The sequence below is a fragment of the Sinocyclocheilus anshuiensis genome, unplaced genomic scaffold (genome assembly GCF_001515605.1).
Source record: "Sinocyclocheilus anshuiensis isolate Anshui unplaced genomic scaffold, SAMN03320099.WGS_v1.1 scaffold424, whole genome shotgun sequence".
In the NCBI taxonomy this organism is placed as follows: Eukaryota; Metazoa; Chordata; class Actinopteri; order Cypriniformes; family Cyprinidae; genus Sinocyclocheilus; species Sinocyclocheilus anshuiensis.
Genome location: NW_015554083.1, coordinates 203,627 through 219,666, shown reverse-complemented (window position 1 = coordinate 219,666; position 16,040 = coordinate 203,627). Strand labels below are relative to the sequence as shown.

The window sequence follows — 16,040 nt, the reverse complement described above, 5'->3', positions numbered from 1 at the left end:
ATATATTTTTAAAAATATATTTGTAAGTATTTATTCCAGGTCGAATTGGGCCTGAATGCGTTATGAGGGTTAAATAAATACATGAACACAAAATCAAAGCACATAAGAGCAACGTTCAGGCTCAAGCTTTGGAATGAATGGCGGCGGGTCTTCAGGCGCAGGAGCTCAGTGATTGGACTCTCCTGGAAAAAGTCCAATCCGGTGACCCACTCCACATCTCTGACGCGTGATTGGTGCATCCACAGGAGAGGCTCCACCCACTGCGACTCCAGCTGATCCTCCTGCACACAAACAGCGTTGTTTGGTTAATTAAACATCTGTTTTCAGGAAGCATCATCATCCTCGTTACGCATTCAAAATACAGAAGCAGCTGAGACCAGAACAATGAGCGATGACCAAAATCTCTTTGTTCTGTTTGTCTTTGTTCATCATGGACACACCTGCATCACTGTCACAGTCCAGTCATATTCACCTGGATTTGTTTTGTATTTCACGTTACATCGTGTCAAAGCAGCTTTATGGACAATCATGTTTCTCAGAGTCACAACTGAGCATTTATTTTCTAGTGATATTGAGGATTATGAAATCCATGATTATGAAAAGATTTGGTTTTAACATAAAATATGTTTGTATACAATCATATAATTTATATGATTTAAATTAATATGCATAAATGAAATGGCAAAGATGTTAGTTTTACAGCTTAATGTCACAGAAAAAAATGTTATAGTTCAATGTTTTCATAAAGTTTTTCCCACATTTACTTTTTACTTCATGTATAAATAAAAATATATAGAAGTAGTTTGTTTCACAGCTTAATCATTGTCACTGCAAAATGAAATAATAAATAATATTTACTTAATAAATAGATGAAAATAAATAAAAATAAAAATGTATATTTTATGTATTAATGAATTGTATAATTTATATCAATTGATATGCATAAATAAAACAGCAAAGCTGTTAGTTTTACAGCTTAATGGCAATGAAAAATGAAACATAATAAAACAAATAATTCATTTAAATAAATTTAAATATTTAAAATGTATAAATAAATGAAAAAATGTTAATAAATTGTATAATTTAAATTAATATGCATAAATAAAACAGCAGTTATTCGTTTTACAGCTTAATGAAACTGAAAAATGAAATAAAACAAATAATGAAGTATCTAATATTCAAATGTATTTTTTATTGAAAAAATTATATATACATATATATATTAGTGCTGTCAAACGAATAATCGCGATTAATCGCATCCAAAATAAATGTTTTTGTTTACATACTATATGTATGTGTACTGTGTATATTTATTATGTATATATAAATACACACACATGCATGTATATATTTTGAAAATATTTATATGTATATATTTATATTAGTATTTTTTATTTAATATAAATATATATCATTTATAAACGTAACATATTATGTATATATAAAGACACACACATACAGTATATATTTTGAAAATATTTATATGTATATATTTATATTCATATAATTTATATTATATACAATATTTTTTAATATATAAACATAACACTCTTTTCTTAAATATATACATGCATGTGTGTGTATTTATATATACATAATAAATCCATAATAAATATAAACAGTACACACACATGTTATGTAAACAAAAACGTTTATTTTGGATGTGATTAATCGCGATTAATCATTTGACAGCACTAATATATATATATATATATAATGATATTTAAGGTACTAATATGATGTGGTACCAAACTGTAAATGTTCCTACGCATCATTTAATAAAACATTAAAAATATCACGTGACATCAGAGAACGTTTGACGTGAATAAAGGCTAAAATCACCAAACTGAATCATTCTGACTGTAATTCACACTGATTCATCACAGAGAAGCAAAGCAGAAGGATTAGCGTGACGATGGATTCAGTCAAACCACAGCAGTCATGCTTTCAGATGTGTGTGACAGCGACAGGAACAGGAAGTGAGAGTGTTATCGCTCCTGTGTGGCAGTTCAGCAGAACATTCGCTCACTGACAGAAATAACGAGTGGGAACACGAACCTGAAAAGAAAAAATAATAATAATTATACAGTAAATTATTACATTTATTTTTTACTTCTGTGCTGTGACAAACATCCCAGGATTATTATTGTTAACTAAAACTATTAAAAACTTTTTTGTTCATTGAAATAAAACTTATATATATATATATATATATATATATATATTGCATTTTTATTATTATTATTATTATAGAATAAAATATTTAAAAATGTGAAATAAATTTAAGTTAAAGCAATTACTAACTGGAAATAAATAAAAACTAAAATGGAACAAAAATCATAAAAAAAAACAAAAACGATTTTTGAATAAAATAATAACATGATAATATAAAAATCAAAGCTAATTCAAAACATTTATTAAAAAAAAACTATACCAAAATCACACTGGAGAGTAACGGATTATGGAAAAAGAATAAAATGTAGGACGTGAATCGGGTTCAGTGAATCAGTGAATCAGGAATACATACTCCTGGATCTGCTCTGGAGAGTCGAAGTGTCCGTCAAAGTTGTAGTCGTACACTGGGCCGGTGACCACATTTAAACCGTTATTCTGAGATGCATATTTGATCAGCAGAACCTCCTGAAAATACTGCCAGAGTCCTGCACAAACACTCACGATCAGTGACCAGATCCACAAAAAATATGATTCAAACACTCACGATTCAAATGCTCGTGATTCAAACGCTCACTACTTAAATGCTCACACACTCGCAATTCAAACAAACACTCATGACTCAAACACTCACAATTCAAATATCACATAAACACTCATGACTCAAACACTCGTGACCCAAACACCATATTTAAAGACTCACGATTCAAACAAACACTCACGATTTAAACAAACACTCATGACTCAAACACCATATTTAAACACTCGCGATTCAAACAAAGACTCACGATTTAAACAAACACTCATGACTCAAACACCATATTTAAACACTCGCGATTCAAACAAAGACTCACGATTTAAACAAACACTCATGACTCAAACACCATATTTAAACACTCGCGATTCAAACAAAGACTCACGATTTAAACAAACACTCATGACTCAAACACCATATTTAAACACTCGCGATTCAAACAAAGACTCACGATTTAAACAAACACTCATGACTCAAACACCATATTTAAACACTCGCGATTCAAACAAACACTCACGATTTAAACAAACACTCATGACTCAAACACCATATTTAAACACTCACGATTCAAACAAAGACTCACGATTCAAACACTCACGATTCAAACAAAGACTCACGATTCAAACACTCACGATTCAAACAAAGACTCACGATTCAAACACTCACGATTCAAACAAACACTCACGATTTAAACAAACACTCATGACTCAAACACCATATTTAAACACTCACGATTCAAACAAAGACTCACGATTTAAACAAACACTCATGACTCAAACACCATATTTAAACACTCACGATTCAAACAAAGACTCACGATTCAAACACTCACGATTCAAACAAACACTCACGATTTAAACAAACACTCATGACTCAAACACCATATTAAAGCACTCACGATTCAAACAAACACTGACGATTTAAACAAACACTCATTACTCAAACACCATATTTAAACACTCATGATTCAAACAAACACTCACGATTTAAACAAACACTCATGACTCAAACACCATATTTAAACACTCACGATTCAAACAAAGATTCACGATTCAAACAAACATTCAAGATTCAAACACTCACAACTCAAACACTCACAACTGAAACACTCGCGATTCAAACAAAGACTCACGATTTAAACAAACACTCATGACTCAAACACCATATTTAAACACTCACGATTCAAACAAAGACTCACGATTCAAACACTCACGACTCAGTGTCAGTTAATGTACATATGGCAGAAATGTACAGAAAAATCAATTAAAGACGTAATCAAACAGACGATGAACACTATTAACAGCAATTACTATATGATGCAATCAAACTTATAGCAAAATGTGGTAGTTCTGTATGTTGTTTCAGGGTTGGCATCATCTGAGGTCCTCTGAGGGGTTGGCATCATCTCTTCTCAGGTGTTCTGGATCCAGACTGAAGCTTGTGTAAATCCTAGTTACCACGGGATGTCAATCCCAGCAGAAACAGAGAAACAAATAGAGACATAATTAGCGTAGCTGCTGTTCCAATAAAATAAAATTAAACAAACAAATAATATTAAACATAAAAATAAATAGTTTAAAAATAAAACAAAAACTAATAAATACACTGGAGTGTAATGGACTATAGAAAAAGAATAAATGTAGGGCATGACTTAATTCTAATTATCAGTTGTCGATTGGATGTTAAGATGTGTGAGCTTCAGGGAGTGGAGTTTAAGAGTTCTAAGTCACCAGAGAGAAGATACAGTTATGACATTCTAATTTAAATATTACCATGTCCAAAAATTGGTAAAATATCAAAATGCATTGATGAAATGTTCACAGTAGGACACACACACACACACACACACACACACACACACACACCTACTGCACATACAACAGGGATGCAAAAAATATCAGCTTTAAAATGTGGATTTATGGTAGATTTTTGCATTAAGATACAGTCAAAAAACTCACTCTAGACACTCTATACTGTGCCATTCAAAAATCAAAAATACAGTAACAACTGTGCAATATTATTAGAATGTAAAACAGCTGTTTTCTATGTGAATATCTGTTAAACTGTAATGTATTTCTGTGAATAGCTGAATTTTCAGCATCATTACTCCAGTCTTCAGTGTCACATGATCTTCAGAAATCATTCTAATATGCTGATTTGCTGCTCAAGAAACATTTCTCGACAGTTGTGCTGCACAATATTTCTGTGGAAACTGTGATACATTTTATTTGTCATGCTTCACAGGTGAATAGAAAGTTCAAAAGAGCAGCATTTACTGTATTTGAAATCATTTGTAACATTTTGTTGACAACAGATTTATAAGTGATTGGGGGAAGATAACTGGTGCATATTGCACTTTCAAATGCACGTTAAGATGGGTTTGCAAACACCCACACACAGTCCGGTAAGGTCAGCTGTTTAGCAGGTGACCGACAGAGAATGTCAAAGACTTTCTGCTGAACTTTATCAGCCTTGGTCTGAGTAATCATGACTTTCAGTTTTCAACATCATGTAATCTCACCGTTAACTAAACACTGAAATGTATCTGATAAGTCCACTCCAGCCTTTCACAGTCACTTCTTGATTTTCCACACACTAAACTTCCCCTTTCAGCAGGACAATCAGCAGGTGATCAGAGGAGAAACACCAAAGTCATGGGTTTGCTTCCCAGGGAACTGAAATGATGTGCCAATCAGTGTAAATGTCAATAAGCCGGTCTCACTGACCAGATGGTTTACATTGAAGCACTTGGCAGAGGCTTTAATTCAAAGCGACTTGCATTGCACATTTTCCCCAGGAATCACACCCATGATTTGGGTTTTGCAACCACGATGATCTATTTTTTAATCTACAGGAACTGTAACAGTCAGCAGTTCACTGCAGCATGTGGACTTCCACAGAAATCTATATCACAAAAGACTGTTGATAAAGAGGTTTATCGGGGGTTCGAGATTGGCGCATGTTATGCAGCAAAAATAGAGGAAACTATTTCTGAACTTCTGCTACACGGCATCGCACTGGCAACACATGTGTGATGTGAATAAACAAAACCTGCTGTCATGACAACAGACGTGTGTGTGCATGTGTATCAGGAACACACTCACCTTCAGCAGTGAGATTCAGACGCGCATTGATGTCACTTCCACTCTGAAAACACACACACACACACACACACACACACACACAAACGCGCGCACACACACAATATATGATCCGGTCACATATTCAGTCATGTTTGAGTTTGTTCTGTGAGCTGATATACTAAATCCAATGTTTGAAAGCAGGTAGATGTAACCCATTCCAACTACTATTAATAATAAGACAATAATTAATATGAATAACAGCAATAATAAAACTAATACTAATACAAATGATAACAGTAATACTAATAATACTATTAATAACACCATTGCAAATAATAGTACTAAAAATAAAGTGCAATACTAATATGAATACTAATAATGAAACCAATACCAATATTAAAATTAAAACTATGCTATGAATAATACTAGTAATAATACTAATACAAACAATAATAATAAAACTAAGATTAATACTATTAATACTAATACAAATAATACTAGTAATATTAATATAAATAATAATACTAAAAGTAAAATTGATATTACTTTTATTGTGATACTACTACTAATATTAACAATAAAATTAGTACTACTAGTAATAATACTAATACTATAATTGATACTATTACCCCTAATAATACTATTAAAATAATAAGATTAATAATAAGATTAATAAAAAAAAAATACTTTTAATAATATGAATAATACTAACAATACTAATACTACTAATAAAAATAAAACACTAGTTATACTACTACTATTAATAATAGTAATCAATTTAATTTCTATAGCACTTTTCCAGAGTTTAAAGCCGTAAACAAACACATCAACTACATTAAACACAACCACACAATTTCTACATGAATCTGACTCAAGCAAAAGCAGAGGACACCCAAAGTCAGTGTGTGGTCAGAGATTTATAAACAGTGATCAAACTAAAACAGACACCGTCTGATACTATCTCCACTATCCAGCGAATGCAGGTTATTTACTTGAGATGAAAAGCAGTGCGTTAAAGAGCTGCGGTCGTGACGATACTCTCCACCTGATCACTGAACTCTGTTTACACTATCAGGAATGAATCTGATGCACCACACACTCCATAACACCATGTGATGTGTGTGTGAGCTAAACTGACCCATCTATCTATCTCTAACTCCCGTTTATGGCCACATCAGATTCCAGCCAGAAGAACGTTCCGGCCTTCAGCCCCTGATACATGGCTGTGTTCCAGATCTGAGGTCAGAGGTCAAAGGTCAGCACAGGACATCAGGGTCTCAGATGCGTGTGTGTGTGTGTGTGTGTGTGTGTTTACCGGTTGTCCCTGTACTCCGCTACATTTACTTGACTTTACGAGTAGATTTAAATGTGGCTACTTTTACTTTAACTCGAGTACATTGCTAACAGAAAACTGTACTTTTACTTCGTTCCTCTCGTTACTTAATTTTAATGCAATACAGTTTATTCCAAGCGTGCTGTCTCTTTTGTGTGTGGCATGAGTGATGCTCAATTCACAAATGAATCGATTCTGTTCCAAGGCCTTAATCAAACAAGCTGGCAAAATGGTCTGAATTGGTTTGCGGATCAGTTTGAATGATTTGTTCAGTTTCCTGCACGCACTGAACCGTCTGGAGTTGTTTTTCATTCATAACAGAAAACTGAAGAACACAGTGAACATAAAGAGCGTTATGAAGTGAACCTACAGTCAACTGAAACCAAATCTGAAGATCCGTTGTAACTAGTAACATTGAGGATATTTGTACTCTTACTGAAGTAACTATTAAGATTACCACTTTTACTTGAGTAACTACTTGCACTTTTTTATTAAAGACAGTTTTTGAAAACTCTACCCTCCTCTGTTAAAGGTGTAGTGATTCACTCGTGATTGATTCAGTGGTGTAGTGATTCATTTGTAATTCACATGCTGAAGTCATGTTGTATATTCCAGTCTTTGCTCAGTAAATGAAGCGTGTGAACTGATATACTGTAACATCTTCTCACGTCATCTTTTTCTCATCTACTTAATTTCTCTCTGATTTGATGAGTTTTAATAGGCTTTTATTCATCAGTAACTGAATTCAAAGATGAATGATTGTGATGGGATTCAGTGCAGGTTTTGTTCACTCCACTTTGATTTGAGTTCATTCAACAGAACTCTTCAGTTTCACTGGATTGATTTTTTTTTTACAGCATATGATCATAAATGTGACCCTGGAGCACAAAAGCAGTCATAAGCAGCAGAGGTATATTTTTAGCAATAGCCAAAAATACATTGTATGGGTCAAAATTATCCATTTTTCTTTTATGCCAAAAATCATGAGGATATTAAGCAAAGATCATGTTCCATGAAGATATTTTGTACATTTCTTACTGTAAATATATCAAAACTTAATTATTGATTAGTAATATGCATTGCTAAGAACTTCATTTAAAGATGATTTTCTCAATATTTAGATTTTTTTGCACCCTCAGATTCCAGATTTTCAAATAGTTGTATCTCAACAAACATACATCAATGGAAAACTTATTATAAAAAATTTACCCTTGTGACTGATTTTGTGCTCCAGGGTCAGAAATGTGTGTGTGTTACCTGGCAGGACATTTGGCAGTGCTCATGTCGACACACTCACACTCACACTCACACACACACGTATGTGAACAGCAACGTGACACAAACCATGTTTTATTGACAGTTCAGGAATTTATTGATGGAACGAAATCATTAACGACACTCACTAGTAAGACAGAGCATCACTCGCTCAGATCATGAGTCACATGACCGTCTGCCGCCAACAGGAAGCAGATTCAGTATCACTGAACACGCACAAATTCACCTTTCACACGTGTTTTCTCACACTTTTCACACGCTAAAATTTGCGTTTTTTAATATTTGTCACATGACAAATCCAGAGTGAACCACACACACACACACACACACACACACACACACACACACACACACACACACACACTTAGTGTTTAGTCTACGCTGCGTTCACCCACGTCATAATTATCGCAACTACTAAACAACAAGCTGGAGCGATCACATCCTCGCAATTATGGCTTTCTGTGGAAAGACTATCTGCGTAATCAATAGATAAAACCAGAACACAACAAATAAAACACTGGCACTGAAAGACACTGGTAACGTTTCACAATAAACTCCTATAAGTTGATGACTGTTTATGCATTAACAAATATTAACTAACAATGAGCAATATTTTTCTTACAGTATTTCTTAATCTTTATGTTAGTTAATAAAAATACAACTGTTCATTTTTAGTTCATGTTAGCTCAGCTCCATTAAATAATATTAACAGATAAAACTTATGATTTTTATAATGCATTCGGAAATGTCAAAGTTAATAATAACTACACTGCAAAAAAGACGTTCTTCCTCGGTGTTTCTGTCTTGTTTTCCAGGTCAAATATCTAAACATCCTTAAATCAAGATACATTTACTGGAGACTTAATATATTAAGTCCTGCATTTTTTTTTTAAAGAAATCACAATTTAAATGATCACAATTTTTAATCTTAAAACTAAAAATTTTGAGTTTATTTATTATGAATTTGAGTTTAAGACTTGCATCTTATGCATTGAAAATGCATCTTATTTTATAAATGTTTAGATATTTTTATTGGAAAACAAAAAAAATATGCAGGAAGAAAATCATATTTTGCAGTATGAGATTAATAGATGCTTTAGAAGTATTTTTCAGTGCTAGTTCATATTTGGCTCTGTACTATAGCGACTAATATTAAACTATTGTATGTTCTTCGGTTTAGTTTTTAGATTAATCTTGCATTATGACATTAACAATAGACAATTATAGGAATCATTATACAAAAAACAAACAAACTACATTCTACTGCTCATGTAGAATGTTGCACAAGTGTAAACAAATAAAACAGTTTACGAGTTTTTCAAGGATGCGAGTGCATTTCTCTGTGGAAGTCTGGTAATTGCGGTAATTGTCTCATGGTGTGAACATGTTTACAGACGTGAAGCTGGAAGCTGAAGTGGACTGCAGTTGTGTGTTGTGAGCTGTGAGATGGTTTCATTATTAGCTTGAAGGTGAATAATAAATATGACACAGTGTATAAAACTATACAGTGGAAGCGTCGGGTGCGGTGAGTGTTACACGTCATCCTCAAAGGTGCGCATGCGTGTTTTGAGCGCCAGCACACGCGTGTACGGCAGCGCGGTGGAGCGGTAGAAGTCCAGCCCCGTGAGCAGCTCCACGTCTCGCACTCGAGCCGTGTGTAACTTCAGCAGATCCTCCACCCAGCGAGACTCGTCCTCCCAACTCTGCAGAAAAACACAGGGTTATTATTATTTCACTTGACCTCGTTTCATTTAAAATGCCACAAAACGGTTTGAGAAGCGGCTTTCCTGCCCGTGTTCATGTATTTCCTCTTGAAATATTAGAAATTAAACAAAAAAAGCAATAGATCTTTTGATTAAAGAAAATAAAATGGTCTCAGATTTTCCCCCTAAAATTCAAATATAAAATATTTTTTTATTAAAATACAAATATTTAAATTTATAAAGTTAAATTATCTAATTCAAATACCGAAAATATTCAAATTTAAACAGTCAAACGATCAAATTAAAATACTGAAAATCAAATGATCAAATTCAAATATTTAAATAAAATACTGAAAATCAAATATTCAAATTCAAATATTCTCATTTTTCTACTTTCAATATTAAATCAAAAAACAAATGATCGAATGATACACGGATTTAAATAAAATACTGAAAATCAAATATTCAAATTCAAATATTGAAATAAAATACTGAAAATCCAACACTTAAATTCAAATATTTAAATTCCAATGATCAAGGCACATATTCAAATGAAAATCCTATAAATCAGAATTCACATACTTAAAATCAAATTAAATTCAAATAGGCCTACTGAAAATCAAATAGTCAAATATTCAAAGTCAAACAAGTATGAGTATTTTAAAACCAAATTCATATTACAACCCCAATTCCAGAGAAGTTGGGATGTTTTGTAAAATGAAATAAAATCAAGAATCTGTGATTTGTTAATTCTCTTTAACTTTTTTTTGAAAATATAAACACATTTTCATTTTGATGGCAGCAACACTTCAAAAAAGTTGGGACAGAGGCAAAATAAAAGTGAAAAGGTTATAGAATATCCACTTTAAACTGTTTTGAAACAGTTCAGAGTAACCAGGTGAATTGGTAACAGGTCAAGGTATCACGTTTGGGTATAACAGGAGCATCTCAGTCTTTGCCAGCAAAGCTGGATCATGGATAACCATCACTTTGTGCCAAATTTCACGAAAGTGTCAAACAAATCAAAAATCACATTTCGCAATGCAAAATCGCAAAGAATTTAGGTCTTTCACCAAGTACCATACATAATATTGTGAAAAGATTCAGGGAATCCAGAGAAATCACATTACATGTAGGGCAAGGCAGGAAACCTCAGGTGAATGTGCTTGACCTTTGACCCCTCAGATGGCATTGCATTAGAAACCGTCATGCTGCGGTGTTAAATATAGCCACATGGGCTCAGGAGTACTTCAGAAAACCACAGTCTGATGCTGCATCAATAAATGCAACTTGAATCTCTGTTACTCTAGGAGAAAGCTATACATCAGTTCTATGCAGTGATGCCGCCGGGTTCTCCAGGCCAGAGCTCATCTCAGATAGTCAAAACGACAGTGGAAAAAGTGTGCTGTACTCAGATGAGTCCACATTTCCACTTGTTTCTGCGAAAAATGGATTACGAGTTCTCAGTCCCAAAGACCAAAGGGAGCATCCAGACTTTCATCAGCGACAGAAGCAACAGCAAACGTCTGTCATGGTATGTGAGTGCAGCAGAGCAAAGAGCATGGGTGACTGGCATATGTGTGAAGGTACTATCAGTAAGGCTGCTCCCTATACGCAGAGTACGCAGTTTGTGTAAGGCACCAACTCCCGGGGGGGCACCATCCCAGTTGCTCAAAAAAAAAAAAAAAACCCGTGTATGTTTTTTTGTAAAGATTATAAAAAGTTTTGATTGTAAAAGGCCGTAATGCATTTTGTAATATGACACTTAACACCGCCCACTAAGGGGGAGAATGCCAAAACATTTTAAAGTACCATTTCCATGGTAACTCAATGTTCGATTTCAAAATGGTTTTCACAGGATGAATCTTGGGCTTCTTAGCTTTCAAACGATATATAATTTATGAGTATTACTAAAACATTTGATAGAGAAAAAGGACAACAACAAAAAAGAGCGCCAAGCGTCCCACAGGTGGGACGTGACAGTTAAGGGGTTTTTAAACTCTTCTGACTCTCATTGGTTTTCTTTTGAAATGCTGAAATTTACAACTGCCCAGTAGCATGTCTGTCCAACCAACAGAGTTTCCCACCATTCCCTCAAAACAAACAAGCACACATACACATTTCACTCTGACATCTTTCATGCTGGGTTTTTACACAAAACGCCTGGAAATCCCACACAATGTGAAAGAGGTAAAATCAAAGTAAAACAGAGGTGAATAAGCAGGTGTCCACCAAAGCATTTTTCCCAAGGCTGGAGTATTTTTCAATTGTTTTCAAAGGGAGCGCTGCTTTGTCTTTTTCACACTGAGCGTTGAGCGTTCGGGCGTTTTTTCTCGGCACTGAGAGTTGAAGAATGTTCAGCTTTGGGTAAAACCAAAGACTATTGCTGCGTCCGAAGCTCTAAAATGCTGCCTTCGGAGGACGCATTCCAAGGTAGGGAGGCATCAAGGCACGTCTGAATTCAAAGTTAGGTTCACTTCCTGTATCATGAGCAGTACCGCCGCCCCCTATACACAGAGTACGCAGTTTGCGTAGGGCACCAACTCCCGGGGGGGCACCATCCCAGTTGCTCAAAAAAAAAAAAAAAACCCGTGACGTGCCATTCCCGCATAAGCTCGCACCTTATGTTTGCGGCTGAATGCAAATGACCATAATTGATGGACAACTATACCCGTTAAAAGACATCAGCAATCCGGCCGAGAAAAGAAAAAATAAAATAAAAAGATGAAAGCGAAGCCGTGCATCAATTTCAGGTACATTCATAATCCTGTGAAACCTTTTTGGCTGTTGACGTTAATAATGTCACAATAATTTCACCACCACCAACGCATCTAATATTCTCTCTGAGTTTCCATGTTCCCTTCCGAAAATTAGCCATGGTTTTAACATGAATAAAACCAAAAAATCATGGTTCTTGTAGCCATGGTAACCACAAATTAACCATGGTTTTGTTACTCCAAATAATAATTTACAAAGAAGTATTAAGATAATATTTTTTGTGGTTATAAAAACAAACCTAAGCCAACAACAGCCTTTAAAATGACTTGTATAAAACCAATGAGGCAATAATGATAGGCTAATTAATAATTATATGGTTTCATAGAATAACACCATTAAAAATACATAATGCAAAAGCCAACAAAATAAACAATTTATGTACATTACATGTAATTACAAATGCCTGTAAAGGGCACCAAAGGCCTGGTAATTGCTGCTGTTATACTTGCAGGATGATCAAATCCTTGTTTAATAGGCTGTTGACCAAACATTTAATTCAAATATCCACTTAATCTAATTTTTGGCCACTTTTTTGCTATAGATGACACAGCCTCTATAACTTCTTCAACAAAAAAAAAACATGTGGACATCACAACCCTTACAAAAATGAACCATGGTTTTATCGAAAAACTGCTTAATTTTCTTTTGCTTGATTTCTGAATGCTTGAGACTATAAAATCAATCAGACATCTGTATTAATAAAATCATAGCCATAGGTAACTGTTTAGAGGTACAATTGTAATTGGTAAATAATACAATTTAATTACTATTTATTTATTTACATTTAAATAAAGACTGCTGAGCTTCTGAAGTCTAACTCCATCCGCCCCTCAGCACTGATTCACTGTCTGAACCACAGACTTTAACAAACACTGCTCTTTCCAAACTGTACTTTTTCCCCATTGCGTTAAGAATATAATTACACATTTACTATCATTTACTCTGGTGAATCATAAAGCAGTGTCATTGTGGCTTAATTAACAGCTCACTCTGTGTGTTCTTGCTTCTTGCGTCAGACCAAGGCTGTATCTCATTGCTAGTTTTACTTGATCTTAGTGCTGCGTTTGATACTATAGATCATGACATGCTCATAGATCGATTACAAAACTATACAGGTATTCAAGGGCAGGCTTTAAGATGGTTTAGATCCTACCTGTCCGATCGCTACCACTTTGTCTATTCAAACGGGGAATCATCTCAATTAAATCCAACCAGAATATAGGGTTCAGACACACTCTCTCTGTTTAAATCTAGATTAAAGACACATCTCTTTGGCCAAGCATTCAAATAATTTATCACATAGAGATGATGCAAACCCCTCAGACAACATACAAAATTACCAAATTTTGCTATAATGGACATCAACTTGAGATAGTCACCACTGATAAGCTATTACTAAATATAATGTAGAATCTTTAATTTTCTGTAAAGCTGCTTTGCAACGACTTGCTTCTTGAAAAGCGCTGTGTGTGAAAAGTGTGTGTGTGTGTTGTGGTCTGCTTTTATTTAGATTCTAAATGTCTCCATCTGCTGGTCAAACCTCAGACCTACATGATATAAATAAACTACACACATATTATTCACTAATAATAATTATGCACATTATTCATATGTATATGCACAGGAGTACATCTTACAAACACTTCACACATGTGTGTGTGCGTGAGTGTGTGTGTCTGTGTGTGAGTGAGTGTTTGCTTATGTGAGTGTGTGTGTGTGTGTATATATGTGAGTGTGTGTGTATGTGAGTGTGTTTGTGTGTGTGTGAGTGTGTATGTGTTACTGACGTTGCAGCTCTCGCTGTGTGTGTCTGAGTGTGCGTGTGTGAGTGAGTGTGAATGTGTATATGTGAGTGTGTGTGTATGTGAGTGTGTTTGTGTGTGTGTGAGTGTGTATGTGTTACTGACGTTGCAGCTCTCGCTGTGTGTGTCTGAGTGTGCGTGTGTGAGTGAGTGTGAATGTGTATATGTGAGTGTGTGTGTATGTGAGTGTGTTTGTGTGTGTGTGAGTGTGTATGTGTTACTGACGTTGCAGCTCTCGCTGTGTGTGTCTGAGTGTGCGTGTGTGAGTGAGTGTGAATGTGTATATGTGAGTGTGTGTGTCTGTGTGTGAGTGAGTGAGCGTTTGTATATGTAAGTGTGTGTGAGTGTATGTGTTACTGATGTTGCAGCTCTCGCTGTGTGCGTGTGTGTGTGTGTGTGCAAGTGAGTGTGTGTGTATATGTGAGTGTGTGTGTCTGTGTGTGAGTGAGTGAGTGTTTGTATATGTGTGTGTGTGTGTGTGTGTGAGTGTGTGTGTGTGTATATGTGTGAGTGTGTGTGTGTGTTACTGACATTGCAGCTCTCGCTGTTGTGTGTGTCTGTGTATGTGTGTGTGTGTGTATATGTGTGAGTGTGTGTTACTGACATTGCAGCTCTCGCTGTTGTGTGTGTCTGTGTATGTGTGTGTGTGTGTATATGTGTGAGTGTGTGTTACTGACATTGCAGCTCTCGCTGTTGTGTGTGTCTGTGTGTGTGTGTTTGTGTGTGTATGTGTGTATATGTGTGAGTGTGTGTGTGTGTGTTACTGACGTTGCAGATCTCGCTGTTGTGTGTGTCTGTGTATATGTGTGTGTCTGAGAGAGAGAGGGTGTGTGTGTGTGAGTATGTGTGTGTGAGTGTGTATATGTGTGTGTCTGAGAGAGAGCGTGTGTGTGTGTGTGAGTATGTGAGTGTGTATATGTGTGTGTCTGAGAGAGAGAGGGTGTGTGTGTGTGAGTATGTGAGTGTGTATATGTGTGTGTCTGAGAGAGAGAGGGTGTGTGTGTGTGAGTATGTGAGTGTGTATATGTGTGTGTCTGAGAGAGAGAGGGTGTGTGTGTGTGAGTATGTGAGTGTGTATATGTGTGTGTCTGAGAGAGAGCGTGTGTGTGTGTGAGTATGTGAGTGTGTATATGTGTGTGTCTGAGAGAGAGGGTGTGTGTGTGTGTGTGAATATGTGTGTGTCTGAGAGAGGGAGTGTGTGTGTGAGTATGTGAGTGTGTATATGTGTGTGTCTGAGAGAGAGCGTGTGTGTGTGTGAGTATGTGAGTGTGTATATGTGTGTGTCTGAGAGAGAGGGTGTGTGTGTGTGTGTGTGTGTGTGTGTGTGTGTGTGTGTGTGTGTGTGTGAGAGAGGGGGTG

At 35.3% G+C, this 16,040-nt stretch overlaps 1 protein-coding gene across 1 annotated transcript in view; it reads right to left on the bottom strand.

Moving 5' to 3' along the window:
* Positions 1 to 9,665: 9,665 nt before the first annotated feature.
* Positions 9,666 to 16,040, bottom strand: part of LOC107669115 (ectonucleotide pyrophosphatase/phosphodiesterase family member 2-like) — a 39,665-nt gene continuing 33,290 nt past the window's right edge. Inside the window, exon 25 of the mRNA XM_016461237.1 lies at positions 9,666 to 10,101. Within this exon, the coding sequence (XP_016316723.1) occupies positions 9,931 to 10,101 (171 nt within the window). The 3' untranslated portion in view covers positions 9,666 to 9,930. The remainder of the gene's footprint in view (positions 10,102 to 16,040) is intronic.